The 17,891-nt window shown below is 35.9% G+C and overlaps 2 protein-coding genes across 2 annotated transcripts in view; one reads left to right on the top strand and one right to left on the bottom strand.

Moving 5' to 3' along the window:
• Nucleotides 1-4,478, top strand: part of LOC108558177 (NADPH--cytochrome P450 reductase) — a 7,420-nt gene extending 2,942 nt beyond the window's left edge. The window contains exons 4-7 of the mRNA XM_017915004.1: nt 2,719-2,843; nt 2,907-3,095; nt 3,155-4,219; nt 4,283-4,478. Coding sequence (XP_017770493.1) covers nt 2,719-2,843; nt 2,907-3,095; nt 3,155-4,219; nt 4,283-4,427 — 1,524 coding nt within the window. The 3' untranslated portion in view covers nt 4,428-4,478. The remainder of the gene's footprint in view (nt 1-2,718; nt 2,844-2,906; nt 3,096-3,154; nt 4,220-4,282) is intronic.
• A 2,736-nt stretch (nt 4,479-7,214) lies between these two features.
• On the bottom strand, nt 7,215-9,468 carry LOC108558178 (A-kinase anchor protein 1, mitochondrial; the record flags this gene model as incomplete). Its single annotated transcript, XM_017915005.1, is given in 6 exon segments — nt 7,215-7,420; nt 7,483-7,613; nt 7,788-8,003; nt 8,074-8,257; nt 8,312-8,448; nt 8,509-9,468. Coding segments are annotated over 6 exon segments (1,731 nt in total). The 3' UTR covers nt 7,215-7,276.
• Between the last annotated feature and the right edge of the window lie 8,423 nt (nt 9,469-17,891).

Here is a 17,891-nt window from a genome sequence, read left to right as displayed (position 1 = left end):
TTGATTCAACTATTCTTTACTTATGTTAACAATAATTGCTTTAATCGCACAGAGAGAAAGAGCAAAAGGTCGATTAAGGTGTTGACTGTATTTGCGAGCGAGTGAATCAGACATGAAATATTATAGATTACGGAAATTATTGTCATTTCGAGCGCGATTTAAATTCAATGAGTTTTTTTTTTTTGTTGTTGTTGTTACGTATTCAATGGACAATGTAGCAAAAAAAAAACAAAAGCAGTAACAACGACGACAAACTAATATCGCTGCAATTATTATTATTGTTTCGTAACCTTGGTTCGGTTGCCATCGATATATTCCGTTGTCCGCAATTTTGGATTACTGTTTGTTTTTGTTGTTGTTGTTGTAGAAATCTATCAGCAATTGCTCGCACAGTGCGGGTATTTTGCTATATCCGCACTCAATGGACAATGTAGCAAAAAAAAAACAAAAGCAGTAACAACGACGACAAACTAATATCGCTGCAATTATTATTATTGTTTCGTAACCTTGGTTCCGGTTGCCATCGATATATTCCGTTGTCCGCAATTTTGGATTACTGCTTTGTTTTTGTTGTTGTTGTTGTAGAAATCTATCAGCAATTGCTCGCACAGTGCGGGTATTTTGCTATATCCGCACTGATCGAAATCGCACTATGCAAGACCATAAATTAAATATTTAACCATTGATTGAACTATATTGTTTACTCATGTTAACTAAAACGATAAATTTAGATTTAGTTTACTTTTCCAATCTAAATCATCTATAATTTCGATAATTATAACTTAACGATTGATTCAACTATTCTTTACTTATGTTAACAATAATTGCTTTAATCGTACACAGAGAGAAAGAGCAAAAGGTCGATTAAGGTGTTGACTGTATTTGCGAGTGAGTGAATCAGACATGAAATATTATAGATTACGGAAATTATTGTCATTTCGAGCGCGATTTAAATTCAATGAGGTTTGTGTTTTTTGTTGTTGTTACGTATTCAATGGACAATGTAGCAAAAAACAAAACAAAAAGAGTAACAACAACGACAAACTAATATCGCTGCAATTATTAATATTGTTTCGTAACCTTGGTTACGGTTGCCATCGATATATCCCATTGTCCGCAATTTTGTTTTTTTTTTGTTGTAGAAATCTATTAGCAATTGCTCGCACAGTGCGGGTATTTTGCTATATCCGCACTGATCGAAATCGCACTATGCAAGACCACAAATTAAATATTTAACCATTGATTGAACTATTGTTTACTCATGTTAACTAGAACGATAAATTTAGATTTAGTTTACTTTTGCAATCTAAATCATCTATAATTTCGATAATTATAACTTAACGATTGATTCAACTATTCTTTACTTATGTTAACAATAATTGCTTTAATCGCACACAGAGAGAAAGAGCAAAACGTCGATTAAGGTGTTGACTGTATTTGCGAGCGAGTGAATAAGACATGAAATATTATAGATTACGGAAATTATTGTCATTTCGAGCGCGATTTAAATTCAATGAAATTTGTTGTTGTTTTTGTTGTTGTTGTTACGTATTCAATGGACAATGTAGCAAAAGAAAAAACAAAAGCAGTAACAACAACGACAAACTAATATCGCTGCAATTATTAATATTATTGTTTCGTAACCTTGGTTACGGTTGCCATCGATATATTCCGTTGTCCGCAATTTTGGATTACTGTTTTGTTCTTGTTGTTGTTGTTGTTGTAGAAATCTATCAGCAATTGCTCGCACAGTGCGGGTATTTTGCTATATCCGCACTGATCGAAATCGCACTATGCAAGACCTTAAATTAAATATTTAACCATTGATTGAACTATTGTTTACTCATGTTAACTAAAACGATAAATTTAGATCTAGTTTACTTTTCCAATCTAAATCATCTATAATTTCGATAATTATAACTTAACGATTGATTCAACTATTCTTTACTTATGTTAACAATAATTGCTTTAATCGCACAGAGAGAAAGAGCAAAACGTTGATTAAGGTGTTGACTGTATTTGCGAGCGAGTGAATCAGACATGAAATATTATAGATTACGGAAATTATTGTCATTTCGAGCGCGATTTAAATTCAATGAGGTTTGTTTTTTGTTTTTTTTTGTTGTTGTTACGTATTCAATGGACAATGTAGCAAAAAAAAAACAAAAGCAGTAACAACGACGACAAACTAATATCGCTGCAATTATTAATATTATTGTTTCGTAACCTTGGTTACGGTTGCCATCGATATATTCCGTTGTCCGCAATTTTGTTTTTTTTTTTGTAGAAATCTATTAGCAATTGCTCGCATTTTGCTATATCCGCACTGATCGAAATCGCACTATGCAAGACCATAGATTGAACTATTGTTTACTCATGTTAACTAGGAACGATAAATTTACTTTTGCAATCTAAATCATCTATAATTTCGACAATTATAACTTAACGATTGATTCAACTATTGTTAACTATAATTGCAAGAAGATCAATCAATTAGTTCGGTTTTAATTTACAAATTTAAATTATCTATAATTGCAATGTTGATTGATTTGCTAATTATAACTAAACTATTGTTAAATGCAATTAACGAGTAAATTAACTATTTAACGATTAATTAAACTGTTGTTAAACGTATTGTAATGTAAGAAATCAATTATTTTACAATTATTTCCAAAAAATTGTAATGGAAACTTATGACTATAAATTCTTTGTTTTTAGGTATTTGGTCTTGGTAATAAGACGTACGAGCATTACAACGAGGTCGCGATTTACGCGGACAAGAGGCTAGAGGAATTAGGAGCGACGCGCGTGTACGATCTCGGCCTTGGCGATGACGACGCCAAGTAATGACGACTTCAACAAAGTTGCAAAACCGAATCGAAGATTAACGATAACTTCTTTTGCAGCATCGAAGACGATTTCATCACGTGGAAGGATAAATTTTGGCCGGCGGTTTGCGAGCATTTCGGCATCGAATCTACAGGTGAAGATGTGAGCGTGCGGCAGTACAGGCTGCAGGAATTCAAAGAGGAAATCCCCGAAAGAGTATACAGCGGTGAAATGGCCAGACTACATTCGCTCATCAATCAAAGACCGTAAGAAATCGAAAATCGATGATGTTGTGTGTATAATATTAATCGTTGTTTGTTTGCAGACCGTACGACGCGAAGAATCCGTTCCTGGCCAAGATAATCGTGAACAGGGAACTGCACAAAAGCGGCGATCGTTCCTGCATGCACATCGAGTTCGACATCGAGGGTTCTAAAATGCGTTACGATTCTGGTGATCATCTGGCCGTGTATCCTGTCAACGATACGGAATTGGTGGAGAAGATCGGGAAATTCACCGGGACGAATCTGGACACCGTCTTCACTCTGATCAACACCGACGAGGAATCGAGCAAGAAGCATCCGTTCCCTTGCCCGTGCTCCTACAGGACCGCTCTGACGCATTACCTGGACATCACGATGAACCCGAGGACGCACGTTCTGAAGGAGTTATCCGAATACGCTTCAGATCCCGCCGAGAAGGAGAGATTGCGATTGATGTCGAGCACGAGTCCGGAGGGTAAATCTTTGTACCAGCAATGGATCATCTCGGATAATCGCAACATCGTTCAGATCTTGGAAGATCTGCCCAGCTGTAAACCGGCTTTGGATCATCTGTGCGAGTTGCTGCCGCGTCTTCAGCCCAGATACTACTCGATTTCGTCCAGCCCCAAATTGTACCCGAACACCGTGCATATTACTGCAGTTCTCGTTCAATATCAAACGCCGACGAATCGCATCAATAAAGGTGTCACCACCACCTGGTTGGCAACTAAACAGCCTTCAGCGGGAAGCGAACTTCCCACTGTTCCAATCTTCATAAGGAAATCGCAGTTCAGGCTTCCGACAAAACCGCAAACGCCGATCATCATGATCGGGCCTGGCACAGGGTTCGCGCCCTTCAGAGGGTTCATCCAGGACAGGAATTTCGCGAAGGAGGAGGGCAAAGGCGTCGGCGAAACCATCCTCTATTTCGGCTGCAGGAAACGCTCCGAAGACTTCATTTACGAGGAGGAGTTGAGCGAGTACGACAGGAAGGGTGTGATCAGGATGCACTGCGCCTTCTCCAGGGATCAGCAGGAGAAGGTTTACGTGACGCATCTGCTGCAGAGGAACGCCGAAGAGCTGTGGCAGGTCATCGGCGAGAACAACGGTCACCTCTACATTTGCGGGTAAATAAATCAACAACAACAAATTTCCACACCAAACACAAACTAATTGCAATTTTCTTGCAGAGACGCGAGATCGATGGCCAGCGACGTCCGCAACATTCTTCTCAACATCATCCAGACCAAAGGTGAGATGACGGAGCAGCAGGCTCAAGCCTACCTCAAGAAAATGGAAACGCAGAAACGTCTCTCCGCCGACGTCTGGAGTTAAACAGAACACCTCTAATCTTTATCTCACCCACATTCCTCCTCCGAACAAAAACCAATTTTTTTTTAAACGAAATTTCGAAAAAATCCGTAAACGCAATTCAAGATTAGTTAAAACGAACATATTTATATAATACATAGGTGTTAGACTATATCTCTATATTGTTTTTTTTTTGTTTTTCATTCACTATAAATATAGATTTATTATTATTTTTTAATTAATTTAATTCTATTTTATTTCATTGAAAAATTTGATTTTTTTTTTGTTTGATATTATATTATTATTATTATTTTTACGATACGAAAAATCAATTAAATGCAATTTGTTATAAACTAATAATCGTTGGAAACTTCCCTTCTTTCGACACCAATTTATGCATATATATATATATTATTTTTCAATTAGCGGAGAGAGGAAAGTTTTGGAAGTTTTCCGACCAATGTTTCTAGCTCATAGTTATTTATATACAATGTTTTTATTATTTTTTAATTTTATTTTTTTTTTGTGAGAAATTATTATTTATAACTGTAACGGAATTCTGTTGCATTTTTCATTTCATTCCCTTCTCAATTTTGTTTCATCCTTCAATTTTTTTTCAGTAATTTGTGTTTGGAAAAAAAAATAAGTGGTGCCTTGAATTGCTTTGTTTTCCTTCTTCGATCGTCTCTTATTTTCGTATCTATGTGCGTGCGTGCTTGCAATTTGTTCGATAGAAAAACATGGTAATTTGATTCGAATTGCACTGTTGCGATTATATATGAGAACAAATGCATATTGTCACTTGATTTATTTTTCTTGGAACAATTCTTTGCATATAGTTTACATTCTCTACTCGCTCTTTGTTCATTTGTTTCAATGAGTAATCTTGATTAATTGTGAAATATTCCAAAAAAAAAAAACAATCACCATAGAAACACGAATATCAAAATACGTTTCTATAGAGACGAATAATTATATACAGAAACTAGTACAAAAGATACTAGATTTAGAAGGTATGAAAAATTAAAGAAATATTTGTTCTTTTCTATTAATTTTTTTTTAACTAATTTATATATATATATAATGAAATCCAGAGAAAAAAAAAACATATTTTACAGCTTATGTACAAAAAAAAAAACGTTATAACTCTAAAAATAAAATACATGAATCAATATTTAGATTAAATTAATTAAGAGATTAATTACTAATAATAATAATTATAAGAAAGCACGAGCAGAGATTGTGTAAGAAAATCTAGGTGGGCTGGGCAAAAAGAATCGATTGTTCGGTGCATTTAAAAAGAAATAATCGAAGTTGGCGTCTAATAATTGAAAAAGAAACAAAAGAAGATAGGAAACAGTGAGAAGAACGCTTCTAAATTTGTTACATTATTTAAATCTTAGGAACCTTTATATATTTTTTTTTTCTTCATTTCAGTCTTCCAGTCGGTTAGCGAACTAAACTAAAACAGAACAAACAAGTCTATAGATTGTTCACTACCTGAAGAAAAGCGATACAATTATAATAGTAATAAAGTGCCCAAAAATTCGATTATAATAAACAAAAGACCTCCAAGAAACAATTGAACTTGAATCCCCAAAATAAAACCTATAAACGAAACTAGTTGAGTTCACTTAATAATACATATATTTTTTTTTGTGTTTGTTTTTGTAATCAATAATAGAAAAAGGAAAAGTATTTGTCCTAATATTCAAAAAAAAAAAAAGAATACAATATATACAAAGACTCATTATATATAATATATAGCGGAAATCAAATAAACTTACAAATCTTAGTAAAAGAAGAAACTCATATTAATACATATATAATTGTTATTTCCTTCATTATCAAAAAACTCTCTCTTTCAGTTACGTTTCAACACTAACCCTAAAAAAAATTAATCAATTAATAATATGTATATAAAAAAATTGTGATAATAATAATAGAAAAAAATATTATTAAGTCTAAATTATCAATTTTTTTTTCCTTGTAATTTAAGCTTTGCGAAAACAATTTGAGCTATCCATGGAAGATTTGTTAATAACAAAAGATTGTTGGAAACAGTTAATTGGAGGATTTTGGATGATGATTAAAGGTGTGTTAATAAACGTATAACAAGAATGTTAATTGTAATTTGGACTGGGGGGAAACAATGGAAACACTACATGCTATGATCCTTATATAAATCGTGGAATACATGCATGTGTTGATAATAATTGATTAAGCACATCTTTTTTTAAATACAAAAGAAGAAATCGTCTATAAATCTACACGTTAATGAGAAGAAAAAAAAAAGAGTTAAAAGTAGAGAACGAATAAAATGTGTGTTGGGAGTTGTTTTTTTTTCAAACTCAAAATAATTATTGCCGAATTTTCGATATACCAATGAGAAAAATAAATGAATGCAATTCCGAAGCCGACCAACAAAACAATAAGGAAAAATAATAATGTTGACGTTACCGTGACAATGAAATACACAACGATTGAGAGAAAACAAACGAAAAACAGGGTTTTCTTTGTTTCGACCTCGCAGTAGGTTGTGGGGGGTTTTCGGAAACAAAAATGAATCGATTATGTGTTGTATACAAACAAACAAAAAAAAAGAAACGTATTAATAATAACAAATTGCTTGATTTGGGTGATCAAGTGACTATTTGAGGGAGGCAGAGGCGTGCCCCAATAAATAACTATGTTTAAAAAGAAATAATAGCAATAATAATAGTAATAGTAAGTAGTAATAATAATAGTTAATTAATTCATAATTATAAAAAGTAGAGTGCTCCGTTCGCGCGTATTTATAAAAGAAACAAAAAAAAAAGAGGAAACAGTTTTGCAATCCACCTCTTCTCTTCTTTTCACTTTTTTTTTCCCTCTTACGAGAGGACGCCACCTACGGCACCCTCCAACTCCTCCTCCTCCGCCACTACCACCTCTTCCTTTACATCCACGCACTCTGGACTCGTGATGTATTTGGCGAATCCTCTCTTCACCAGCTCATCGTTCAAAAAGATCACCTTCTGCAGAATGAAACAAAAAAAGTTAACAATTGATATATTCGTTTCGTGTATCAATTAATTACCTGGTGACCCACTAAAATGTACATTAAAACTAGCGGAACTCCATCTTCCGAGTAATCGGCTACCTGCGTCAGCGACAGTGTGCCTTTCACCTGATCCTTCACTAAACGGAGGGCTTCTTCTGACCATTCGTCTACACAACAACAACAAAAAAAAACAGAATGAAAATGTAAATTTAAAATGTTCTCAAGGAAACAATAACAATATTCCGTCAAAATGAATGTCTTTCAATCCCTAGGACTGTTGAATCAAAATTGGACTCTTGTTTTAGGACAGAGGGAGTATGATATAATAAGTAAAGTCTTACCATCGACTGGCCTAATATTATATAGATAGCACTCGGCCGATTGGAAAGGTAGAAGAAGCATATCTCCTCTGATCTGCTTCAGATATTTGTTCGCGATGCTGTAGTAACCGCCCAGATCGAGGAACGTCACGTAGGACGTTTCAGTTTTCGGATCGGAGGAGAGGACCATTGCCCTGTGCCATTCGCCATTGGAATATGCCACGCAGACGGTGTTGTCTGTAAAACGAGAAGAGACTCAGAATTACATGAAGAAACATGTCCAGAGATGAAGAGCATCATCACTCACCTGGAATAGGGGTTGACAGTTTGGGTGCGGGTCTTTGTCTACTGTTGTAGCAGTTGTTCATGCATCTGTTGAGCACTTGGAGGCAGGGGAACGTCGGATGTGTCGGCTGATGTACGAACAGATGATCGGGCGCGACCACAGAGCAGATGACCGTGTCATTGTTAACGCCTTCAACTAATTTCAACTGAAATCGGATTGAAATCAATAATGGATTAATGTCAAATGAGGATGATCTTACGTATAGATGCTCCGGAGATGGTATCTCTACGGGATCCGTGACGATGATGACGTGCTCCAACGTAATATCGGGGTATCTCTTGATGGGGAACTTGTTCCTGATCAAGCTCAACGCCTTATCAACATCATCTTGACATCCTGTAAGTTTTAATTTCAAGATTATAAAGTGTTACTATTAACGTAAATTTCGATTGTTACCCTCGATGGTGCATATTTTGAATTTGTGGGTGGTAGGGTGTTTCCTGACCACGATTTTGGTGTGCGATTTATCCTTGATATCGCAAATGCCGAAGCCGTAGCGACCGATCAGCTTTCCGACGAGCGCCTGAGGAATCAGGAACTCGTGTACGATCTGCAGACCGGAGATATCTCCGGAAGTGACGTCGCTACCGCCCTTGCCACTGTCGCTCGAACCCTCGCTGTGGCTGTCAGAGATGCTGCTAAGGGAGCTGCTGGCGTCCATCGGACTGTGATTGGCCGAATCCCTGTCGCAGCTCCGCCTCTCCTCGACCGTCCCCTGCTGCTTCTCAGCGAATTTGCTCTCAAACTTGACGCCGTCCTTCTTGCCGACCTTCTTCGCCGACTTTCCCTTACCCGCAGACTGTTGCTGCTTCGGTTTCGCCGAACACTGCTTCTTCGCGGACTTCACCATCGTCGACGGCTGCTGCTCTCCCGTGACCGGGGTGCTGCTACTACTCGGACCGTCGAACGTGTCCGTTGCCTTCGAGATGCTGTACGGCTCGAGGGTGCTCTTCTCCAGTATCACCTGCTCGATGTGCAGATCGAGATCCTCGTCGGACATGTTGACGGGGCTGGTGCGTTGCGAGCGCAGATTCGGCGGGATTATGATATCGATCGGTGCAGTCTCGACACCGGATAGTGATCGATTGAACGATTTGTTTGGTGACCCTGCCTGACTTTGCACCTCCTGAAGGGCGGCTTCCTCGAGCTCTTCGGCGAGCGTCTTCTCGGACCTTCTAGGTGATGTCTGCCGGGAACTTTCGCCTGGGTCACTTTGGCCACCTATCCTCTTCCTCCTGAACCACAAGTAGCTCAAGAAGATGGCGATCGTAGGCAGCGTGATGCTCAGTATTTGGCGGGATTGTAGAGGGACCATTTTTGAAATCCACGGTTAACACTTGAATTACAGACAAGATCCTACAACAACAAAAAAACAACAACAACAACATTAATAAACAATCGAATCAATTATTATAACAAACTAGATTTTGAGAATCGACGCGTGCTCAGAATATCTTTCTTTTTTACAAACACATTGACCTTTCTTCCCCATTAACATATTTCCATATTACAAGACGCGCACGTTCGGCCAATTTCGTTACACACTTTGGGGCCCGCTCAAGGCTGATCTATTGTTAATAATAATACTAGAATCAGAGCCAATTGCGTACAACTATCATTCATTCTATATTCAATTCTTCACTCTCGCTCATATTTATTAATACATCCACGAAGATCCCATCCAAGCCAAAAACCTTCCTCATGGCTACCTACTACTACTACAACACACGTCGCCTAAACAAGTGCTAATCGTACAGATAAACACATTTCAGTTACATACGAAATCTCACAAACTTTAATCTAGTCACAAATGAACTAAACGAATATGAAAATATCATCGAAACGCAACCGGAAACTTGTAAATGAACTTCCTGCTCGCATTTCATTCAAAATTTCAATTCAACAACAACAAATAAAAAATCATCACATTGTGCAACCAAACGCAATATTTCAAAATATCATTCTAATAACAACTAGCGCAAACGCAATCACCTTTACCGCCAGAACAAAGCTAATTACTACTTGACATTCATCATGTTTTCTTTTTTAATTCGTACACAACACATACCAAACTTCCTGTTTACGAAACAAAAAAAAAAAACTTTTGACTCGTCGCAAAACCGCAAACATACTAGATAGATAAAATTAAATTAATTCAACGACCGGCAGAATTCTACGCATACACGAGAGTTCCAATGTCGCCGTTTAAATGCCGTCGCAGCACACTCGGATCTTGACCATTGAGAAATCGTGACGTAACCAGACGCGCACAAGAAACTTAATAAATTTAGTTTCCACCGAATGAAAAGTAGAAGAAAAAAAAAGTAGAAATGTTTATCGGAATTTATTAGATGGAAGAATTGGGTCAGCAGAGTGTTTCGACACAGCAAAACCGTGGATTATGTGTTTAAAAACAAACAGACGTGAGATGTACGAATTGCTGAAAAATGAATTCATCTCCGAACATTACACGAAACAAGTGTGTTTGTTTGTTAACTGTTGAATGATTAATTATTAAATAACGTTAAAGCAATTAAGCAAATATTAAGTATATGAAGACAGACACAGCGCAATAAACAATAATTAATTATTAAAATCAAGAGTAAAATTGCAAGAACGAATACGACTCTGAATAATGACGTTAACAAATGTTGTTTATGTTTTGTAGCTGATAGACGAAGTGTTTGTTTACACTGATCGTCGAGGAAAAGGTGTGTTTATTTCCAGATAAAAGTAGTAAGCGTTTTCGCGTTTCTATTTACTTACTTCCCCCCTTCTTTTTTAAACTATGAACCAACCGATTCTTAGCTCTCGTATTTATTGCACGCACAATTGTCGAAAGGCCACGTGGTAATTCAAGAACGTAACTAAATGAGAGACCGCTCGCTCATCGATTTTCCCAAACCCACGTTGCGCAAGATGAAGAAACCGCATGGATTCGGAGGAGAGATTGAAGAGGGGCGTTGTCCTGCAGTCAAAAACAAGAGGGAAAAAAAAACATACAAGCTGAACGATTTGCAGGGCGCGTTTTCCGTTTCGTGTGTTTTTCTTTGCGTTTTACTACGATGTGTCCGGTTGTATAGTTCTACTACACGCGCGTCGTAGTGCAGAGTAAAACTGAATGAATTCGCGACGGCCACGTGGGGGACGGCACAAACGGCCTTCCACAATGCGATCGATGATGTGAATAAGCCGGGAGGGGCAGACGCGGCGCGCTCCACCCCAACGTTGCGTACGGCGAAGACTTTCCCGAAAAATCTCCCTCAGACACCAAAATCCCGCACGAGCGCGAAAAGGGGATGAAAGAGAAAATCCTCCGTTTCATCAAACGTTAGGGTGGGTCCCGTTTACGGACACCCCCTCTGCATTTACTTTAGGGACGAAATTAAAATCAATACAATCTCACCCTAACAGTTATTGTGCGACTGTAGACAACAACAACAAAAAACTAGTATATTCGGATCGATAACCGCATCAACACAACCACTTTGCGAACACTCATTCATACTACACTTTTACTATACGGAGAGTAATATATCATGGTTCAACTTAAATATATTGAGAAAAACATTTCAAGTTGTTTTGTAAACAACATCTATTTCCGAAAGAAAATCACTCAGTGATCCGTGATCTCATAATTCAATTGTTTTTGAGAAACATGCAAATCTAAGCTACCTATGAATTAATGAAAATTATACATAGATTATTTTCGCCCTTCAAATTAACTTATGCATATTGCACATACATTAAAATATCGATAAAAGAAAGCGAGAACTTTGGCATTGGCATTTAACAATTCGTTTAATATCTAACATTATGCAAGAGATGTCTTCTCGTGGTGTTTTATTAAACTCGAGCATTTACAATTAGCAAATTTTACGAAATAATTTAAGTTCAATATCAACGTTAACATCTATAAAGTTTGTTTTTTGTTGTTTTGTTTTGTTTCTAGGAAACCCTAAGACCAGTCGTTGGCCTTCTACGATTCGAAACGGACACACACAGTTTTCTAAATACTTTCATATATATATACACACAAAAGCGTGCGTAACATTTAAATAAATATTAATAAAAAAAAAAATCTCAGTAAGTTATGTAAAGTTTAAATGTTAATCGAAAACAAATAAATCGTAAGTTTATAGCAGCGTTTCTCAACCTCGATTCATTTGACAGCTGTCACATTAAATTGAAACAATTGAATCGCAGTATCAACTACGTATTAACGTTTCTTAGAAACGGTCGTTAAGGACATTCAACGTTAAGTTAAAACGACTTAAGTTAACGACCGTTAAAGAAAACTTAACAGCGCAAAGTTAAAAACCGGATTTGAAAACACACAATCAATCAAACGACCGGAAATTCTTATGAAAACGCAAACAAACATCAAGCGAGATGAAAAGATTCTCGTTGATCATCGTATAGAGAGAAGATTCGATCCGGTTTTTCCGTGCACTTGATTTTCGGTCGACCTTTCTCTTTCACTCTTTCTTACACGTTGTCAATACCCTTGTTTTTCTTTCTTTATTTCTTTTTCGTTGCATGAAAGGCGAAGAGATGTTGTCCCGAAGTAATTTTAATTGGAAGGACCACGTCCATCCAGTTCACTTCACTTCACTACCGGTTTGTGAGAACCGTACAAAAAAAAGAAAGAAAGAAAGAAGAATCGAAAACCGCCTCTACTCTCAGAGTGGAGAATGCACGTGAAGAAAACGCAAAGGGTAAACGTAATTACGGTCAAAACATTCTTCATTTCTCTCTGCAAAAGACAGTTAATTTTATGTTCGATCAATTATTGAAACTCATTCAATTATTCTGCTTCAATTACATTCATTTAAGCGATTATTGAATCAAGTAAACTACAATGTAGTTATCAAACTTTTTCTAAGTTACTAAGTAAAGAAAAAAAAACGTAACAATGCTATTATAAATTTAGTTAATACTATTTAATCCAAGTTCAAATAGCATTTTCTTTGTCTTTAAACTAAATCTGGATTCAAACATTTGTTAAGTTTATTGTCTATATAATAATTCTAACTTCTGCTGCTGTTGTTTGTGTTGAGCTCGATACGTTTTATGGAACACGTAGTGGACGATTGAATTTGTTGTGAATGAAATTTACCTGTTCGGATTGATTCCACAGGTAGGCCGAACGCGTACAAATGTGCACGTTTTTCGATGATGACGCGACACCAAAAAAAAAGTTTTTTTTCTAAACTCTACATCACTATTAAGTCATCGATTACATTTAGAACATGCCTAGTCTATGTCAACAACAACAATACACCAAATATATACCGGAAATACTTAAAACATTCACGTTTTCTAAAACTCAAATCCATAAATATCGATTAAAATGAATTGAGATCTAAATGTAACGTGTATCAAAACTACATTACGTTACGTTTACGTAAGGATTATAAACGTAATCAATTGATAAAACTAAGCTGAGAATCAATGAATGTTTATGTAGTAAAATTGCGTGTGCGAAAGGCTAAAAAAATGTCGATTTTATTATAGATTTGCGCGAAAACGAAGCGATCCGTAAGGAATAACAAAAGGCGCAGTTACGTAACCGTACGCGGCCGTGCTTTTCTCGCGCGTACGTATCCTTCTTTTCCACGTCCTTTCCAAGGCCAAATTCCGACGCTCAAGAGGTGAGAAAAGAGAACTGTACCGGCCGGCCGCGTTTCAACTTTCCACAACTATTCAGGTCAGCAAATAGTATAAAAGCATTATCATTATTATTTTGATTCGAGATAAAAGCAAATTGAGAAATCAATGCGACTTGTCTAATTAAGTAAATAATACAACCAAAATATGAAAAATTTCCGGAAAACATATCAATAAAAACGTATACATTATCCTCGTAAAAATGGAGGAGATATGCGTTTTCGAAGCGAAGGGATCGATCTGTTTTCCAACTTTTTGCGAAAACATCTTTCTCGAAGAGCGTGAACTTCTTTTCTCCCGATTATATATATATATATATATACAAGTACATACAACAGTTTCTCATTGGAACGCAAAAGCCGTGCCTTTCCAAACACTCACTCACTCAGCGTGAATTAATTAATGGCTACACGCTTCTTTCATTCCTCCTCTTTACTTCTTCCGCTCACCATCCGCAACCACGCGATTCAATCTAAATCTAAAAAAAACGCAACGTGAGGTATACAGGATTCCGATACGAAAAAACATATAAAAAAAACAATTAATACTGTAAAAACAATTAATTGTTTAAAAGAAAAACAACAACAAATTAAAAAAAAATCCAATTAACAAAAGTATTGGCATCAAATCGAAAAACGTGCTCTTCACGCTTCACATTGCTCCATTTTTGTTTTGTTTTCGTAATCTAAATCGATAAGTGGAGAAAAATTGTACTCAATTGTTGTTATCGCTGATGCGTCCTAATTCTAAGTCGTAACTAAATTTACTTTCAAACATAAAACCTCTATTTTTTTTTTATAATTAAATAAATCGAAATCGTCATACCATGGTGTCAAGGCGATGCGCGCTTATTTTGTTATTTAAATCCCACAGGTGCTCTTAAAACAGTTTCCTTGGAGACGGGAAGAACCACCCAAAACACTCAAGTTGTTTATCGGTAACCAATAACAACTACCAAACTGTGGTGCAGTCGCAGCACGTAAAGACAGGGATAAAGTTCAGGACTAACCAGGACGACGACCACGTGGCTTTTCTCTCTCTCTGTGTGTATATATCCTGACGCGGCCTGCTTCGCGATACGTTTGCGTGTGTTTATATGTGGTGAACACAATCGAGGACGATGGAGGAGAAGACCGGTCGTCTCTCGCTGGAGCCGACGCGCATGCGGTTTTCCGAATGGGAGAGAGGAGATCGTCGTGGCGATATTGGACCTTCCTCCTTCACCAACCACACCACATATAAACCGACCGAACGAAGAATTCGAGATTTGCCTTACATAACACGAAATCGTTGCGCAACGGCCTTTCAAACAAAACAAAAAAAAATACACGAAAATATTGATATGAAAGTTGTCCAACATATTCGAAATTTCTCACATCAATAATCTATAACAACTTTGATCATTATTATGCAAAAAAAAAAGAGTAATTTAATAAGTTATTTGAAAAACTTATAAGATTCTTGAGTTGAATCGAGTAAATTGTATTATTGAAGAATATTTAATTTTGAGAGATTGAAAAATTAAATTGCGCAATAAAATTCTCCGATATTCAAATTTATTCAAATTCTACATTGCGAAACGTAACGTAAGAAATGAAAAAAAAAATGGTTATTGCAAAATATGCATTTTAAATAACGTAAAAATTTGGTTGATTTATAACTAATACAACTTCAATTTGACAATATTTTACTTTCCAAGTAAACCGAAATTCAAAGTTCAAATTTTACATTGAAAACGTAACGTAGCGTAAGATATGAAAAAAATGTAAATAATGTGAAAAATTAGTTGATTTATAACCGATAGAATTTCCAATTTGACAATCTTTTACTTTCCAAGTAAATCGAAATTGATGGAAAGTTCAAATTTTACATTGAAAACGTAACGTTGCGTAAGAAATGGAAAAAATGTAAATAACGTAAAAAAAAGTAGTTGATTTATAACTGATACAATTCCAATTTGACAATCTTTTACTTTCCAAGTAAACATAAATTGATGGAAAGTTTAAATTTTACATTGAAAACGTAACGTAGCGTAAGAAATGGAGGAAAATGTAAAAAATTAGTTGATTTATAACTGATACAATTCCAATTTAACAATCTTTTACTTTCCCAGCAAATCGAAATTGATGGAAAGTTCAAATTTCACATTGAAAACGTAACGTAGCGTAAGAAATGGAAAAAAATGTAAATAATGTAAAAAAAAATAGTTGATTTATAACTGATACAATTCCAATTTGACAATCTTTTACTCTCCCAGTAAATCAAAATTGATGGAAAGTTCAAATTTTACATTGAAAACGTAACGTGGCGTAAGAAATGGAAAAAAAGCTGTTAACCGAAATTGATGGAAAGTTCCGTAAGAAATTTATAAAAAAAAATTATATACACGCGTTCATTTTCCTGTTGCATTTCACGCCATTGTATAGTGCAGTAGTATAGCAAAAACGTCGTGTCACACGATCACAGTTTATTATTACAACGGAATGGGTAAAGGCCGGTCGACAAAAAGGAAACTCTATATATCGCTGCAGGTATCGCGTTTCATTCTATTATTATTATTTTGTAGCAAGCTTTGCAAGAAAACACGCGAAGAGCACTGCACTCCATTATTTTCCCCTCTCACCATGCCAACGAAACGAATAAAACAAAAACAAAAAATGTCTATCATAATCAAATACGTAGCTGCTACACGAGAAACGCACTAGAGCACTAGATAACAACAACTTGATACGAAACTATAAGAGAAACACCCCAAAATAGGAAAATTAATTGGGCCGAAAGACCCTACCACAATCTAGTTTTCTTTAAGCCACCTTACGGTACGGAGATAACGAAGAACCTTTTTTCTTGGTAACGAATTCCGAAATCAACGAGCGCATCGCCTTGCACTTAACAATATGAAACTACGAAGAATATATAAAAGAAGAAACTAATTAAGATTTAGACAAAGCAATTCTGATTAAACGCATTAAATTAGAAATAAATAAAAGAAAAAGGTCAGTTTTCGCTTCGCTTCGACTGCTCGGAAATGTCGTTACATTTTAATTGCGTCGCAGTTTAAATTACATGTCTTTTTAACCCGGCGCATCCGCAAAATTAATAATTAATCGTAAAAGAGAAATAAACAAATTACAATAACGCAAAACGTAACGTAAGCAAAACTTTTAGAAGTTATACAAATCAATCACCCTCATTACAAGCGTATTGGGAAAAAATGTAGGAATGAAAAGAGAAAAGGTGGCAGATGTTACCAATTGGAAAATTACCCACAAAGGGGAAAAAAAAATAATTTGGGTTGAATTTTACCCTCTTCCATTGTGTGCTATGTTTCAAGGTAACAATTCCCTAGCACATGTTGAAAATCGGAATGTTTATTTACTTAGAATATAAAATATTCCATTTGATAAAATTGCAGCTTCGATAATAAACGCATAATCGAAACGGTTGATGAAACATCGCGAAAAGTTACATTTTCATTCAAGAACATGCAATTAAGTTACGAAGATCGATGACCTATTAACCTTTATATGAACATTACGCACCGTAACGAGACTAATTAATTTGATTGCAAAAAAAAATAACGTCAATTAAAATTTGTAATAATAAATAGAATAGAAGGCATTGTTTTCAAGGACAAACAAATGAATTATATATTTAAAATTAGCTGAGAAGTTACGATTTTCGAGTGGCCACTTCCATCGATAAAGCGTGAAAACACACATTTGTCTTATCGAAACACGAGCTATTTTTGTAAATAGGTAAAATATCTATGCAAAAGTAGTAATTTATGGTTACTTTCCCATTATTCGTCAACAAACATAATCCACAAATGTTGTTTTCCAAGGCCCACCTGATCGATTCGATTTGGCATAGATAGAATGTGTACACCAGCGTTTTCCAAACTGTGAGGCGCGCCTCCATGGGGAGGCGTGAACTAATATCTGATAAAGTATAGATACATTCCTGTGCTCTTATCCATATTGCTGTAATACGAGTTCAAAGTTTTAAAAATGCTCGAAAAAGCAGTGTTTTTACATTTCATTGATTTACTCGAAAACTATAATAATAGAATGAAACCAAAGATGCATATGAAAGCTGAATGTTTGGGG

Source organism: Nicrophorus vespilloides, unplaced genomic scaffold (assembly GCF_001412225.1).
Source record: "Nicrophorus vespilloides isolate i.1.1-1 unplaced genomic scaffold, Nicve_v1.0, whole genome shotgun sequence".
Lineage (NCBI taxonomy): Eukaryota > Metazoa > Arthropoda > Insecta > Coleoptera > Silphidae > Nicrophorus > Nicrophorus vespilloides.
The sequence above is the reverse complement of the archived record's forward strand: the minus strand, read 5'-3'. Positions and strand labels throughout refer to the sequence as shown.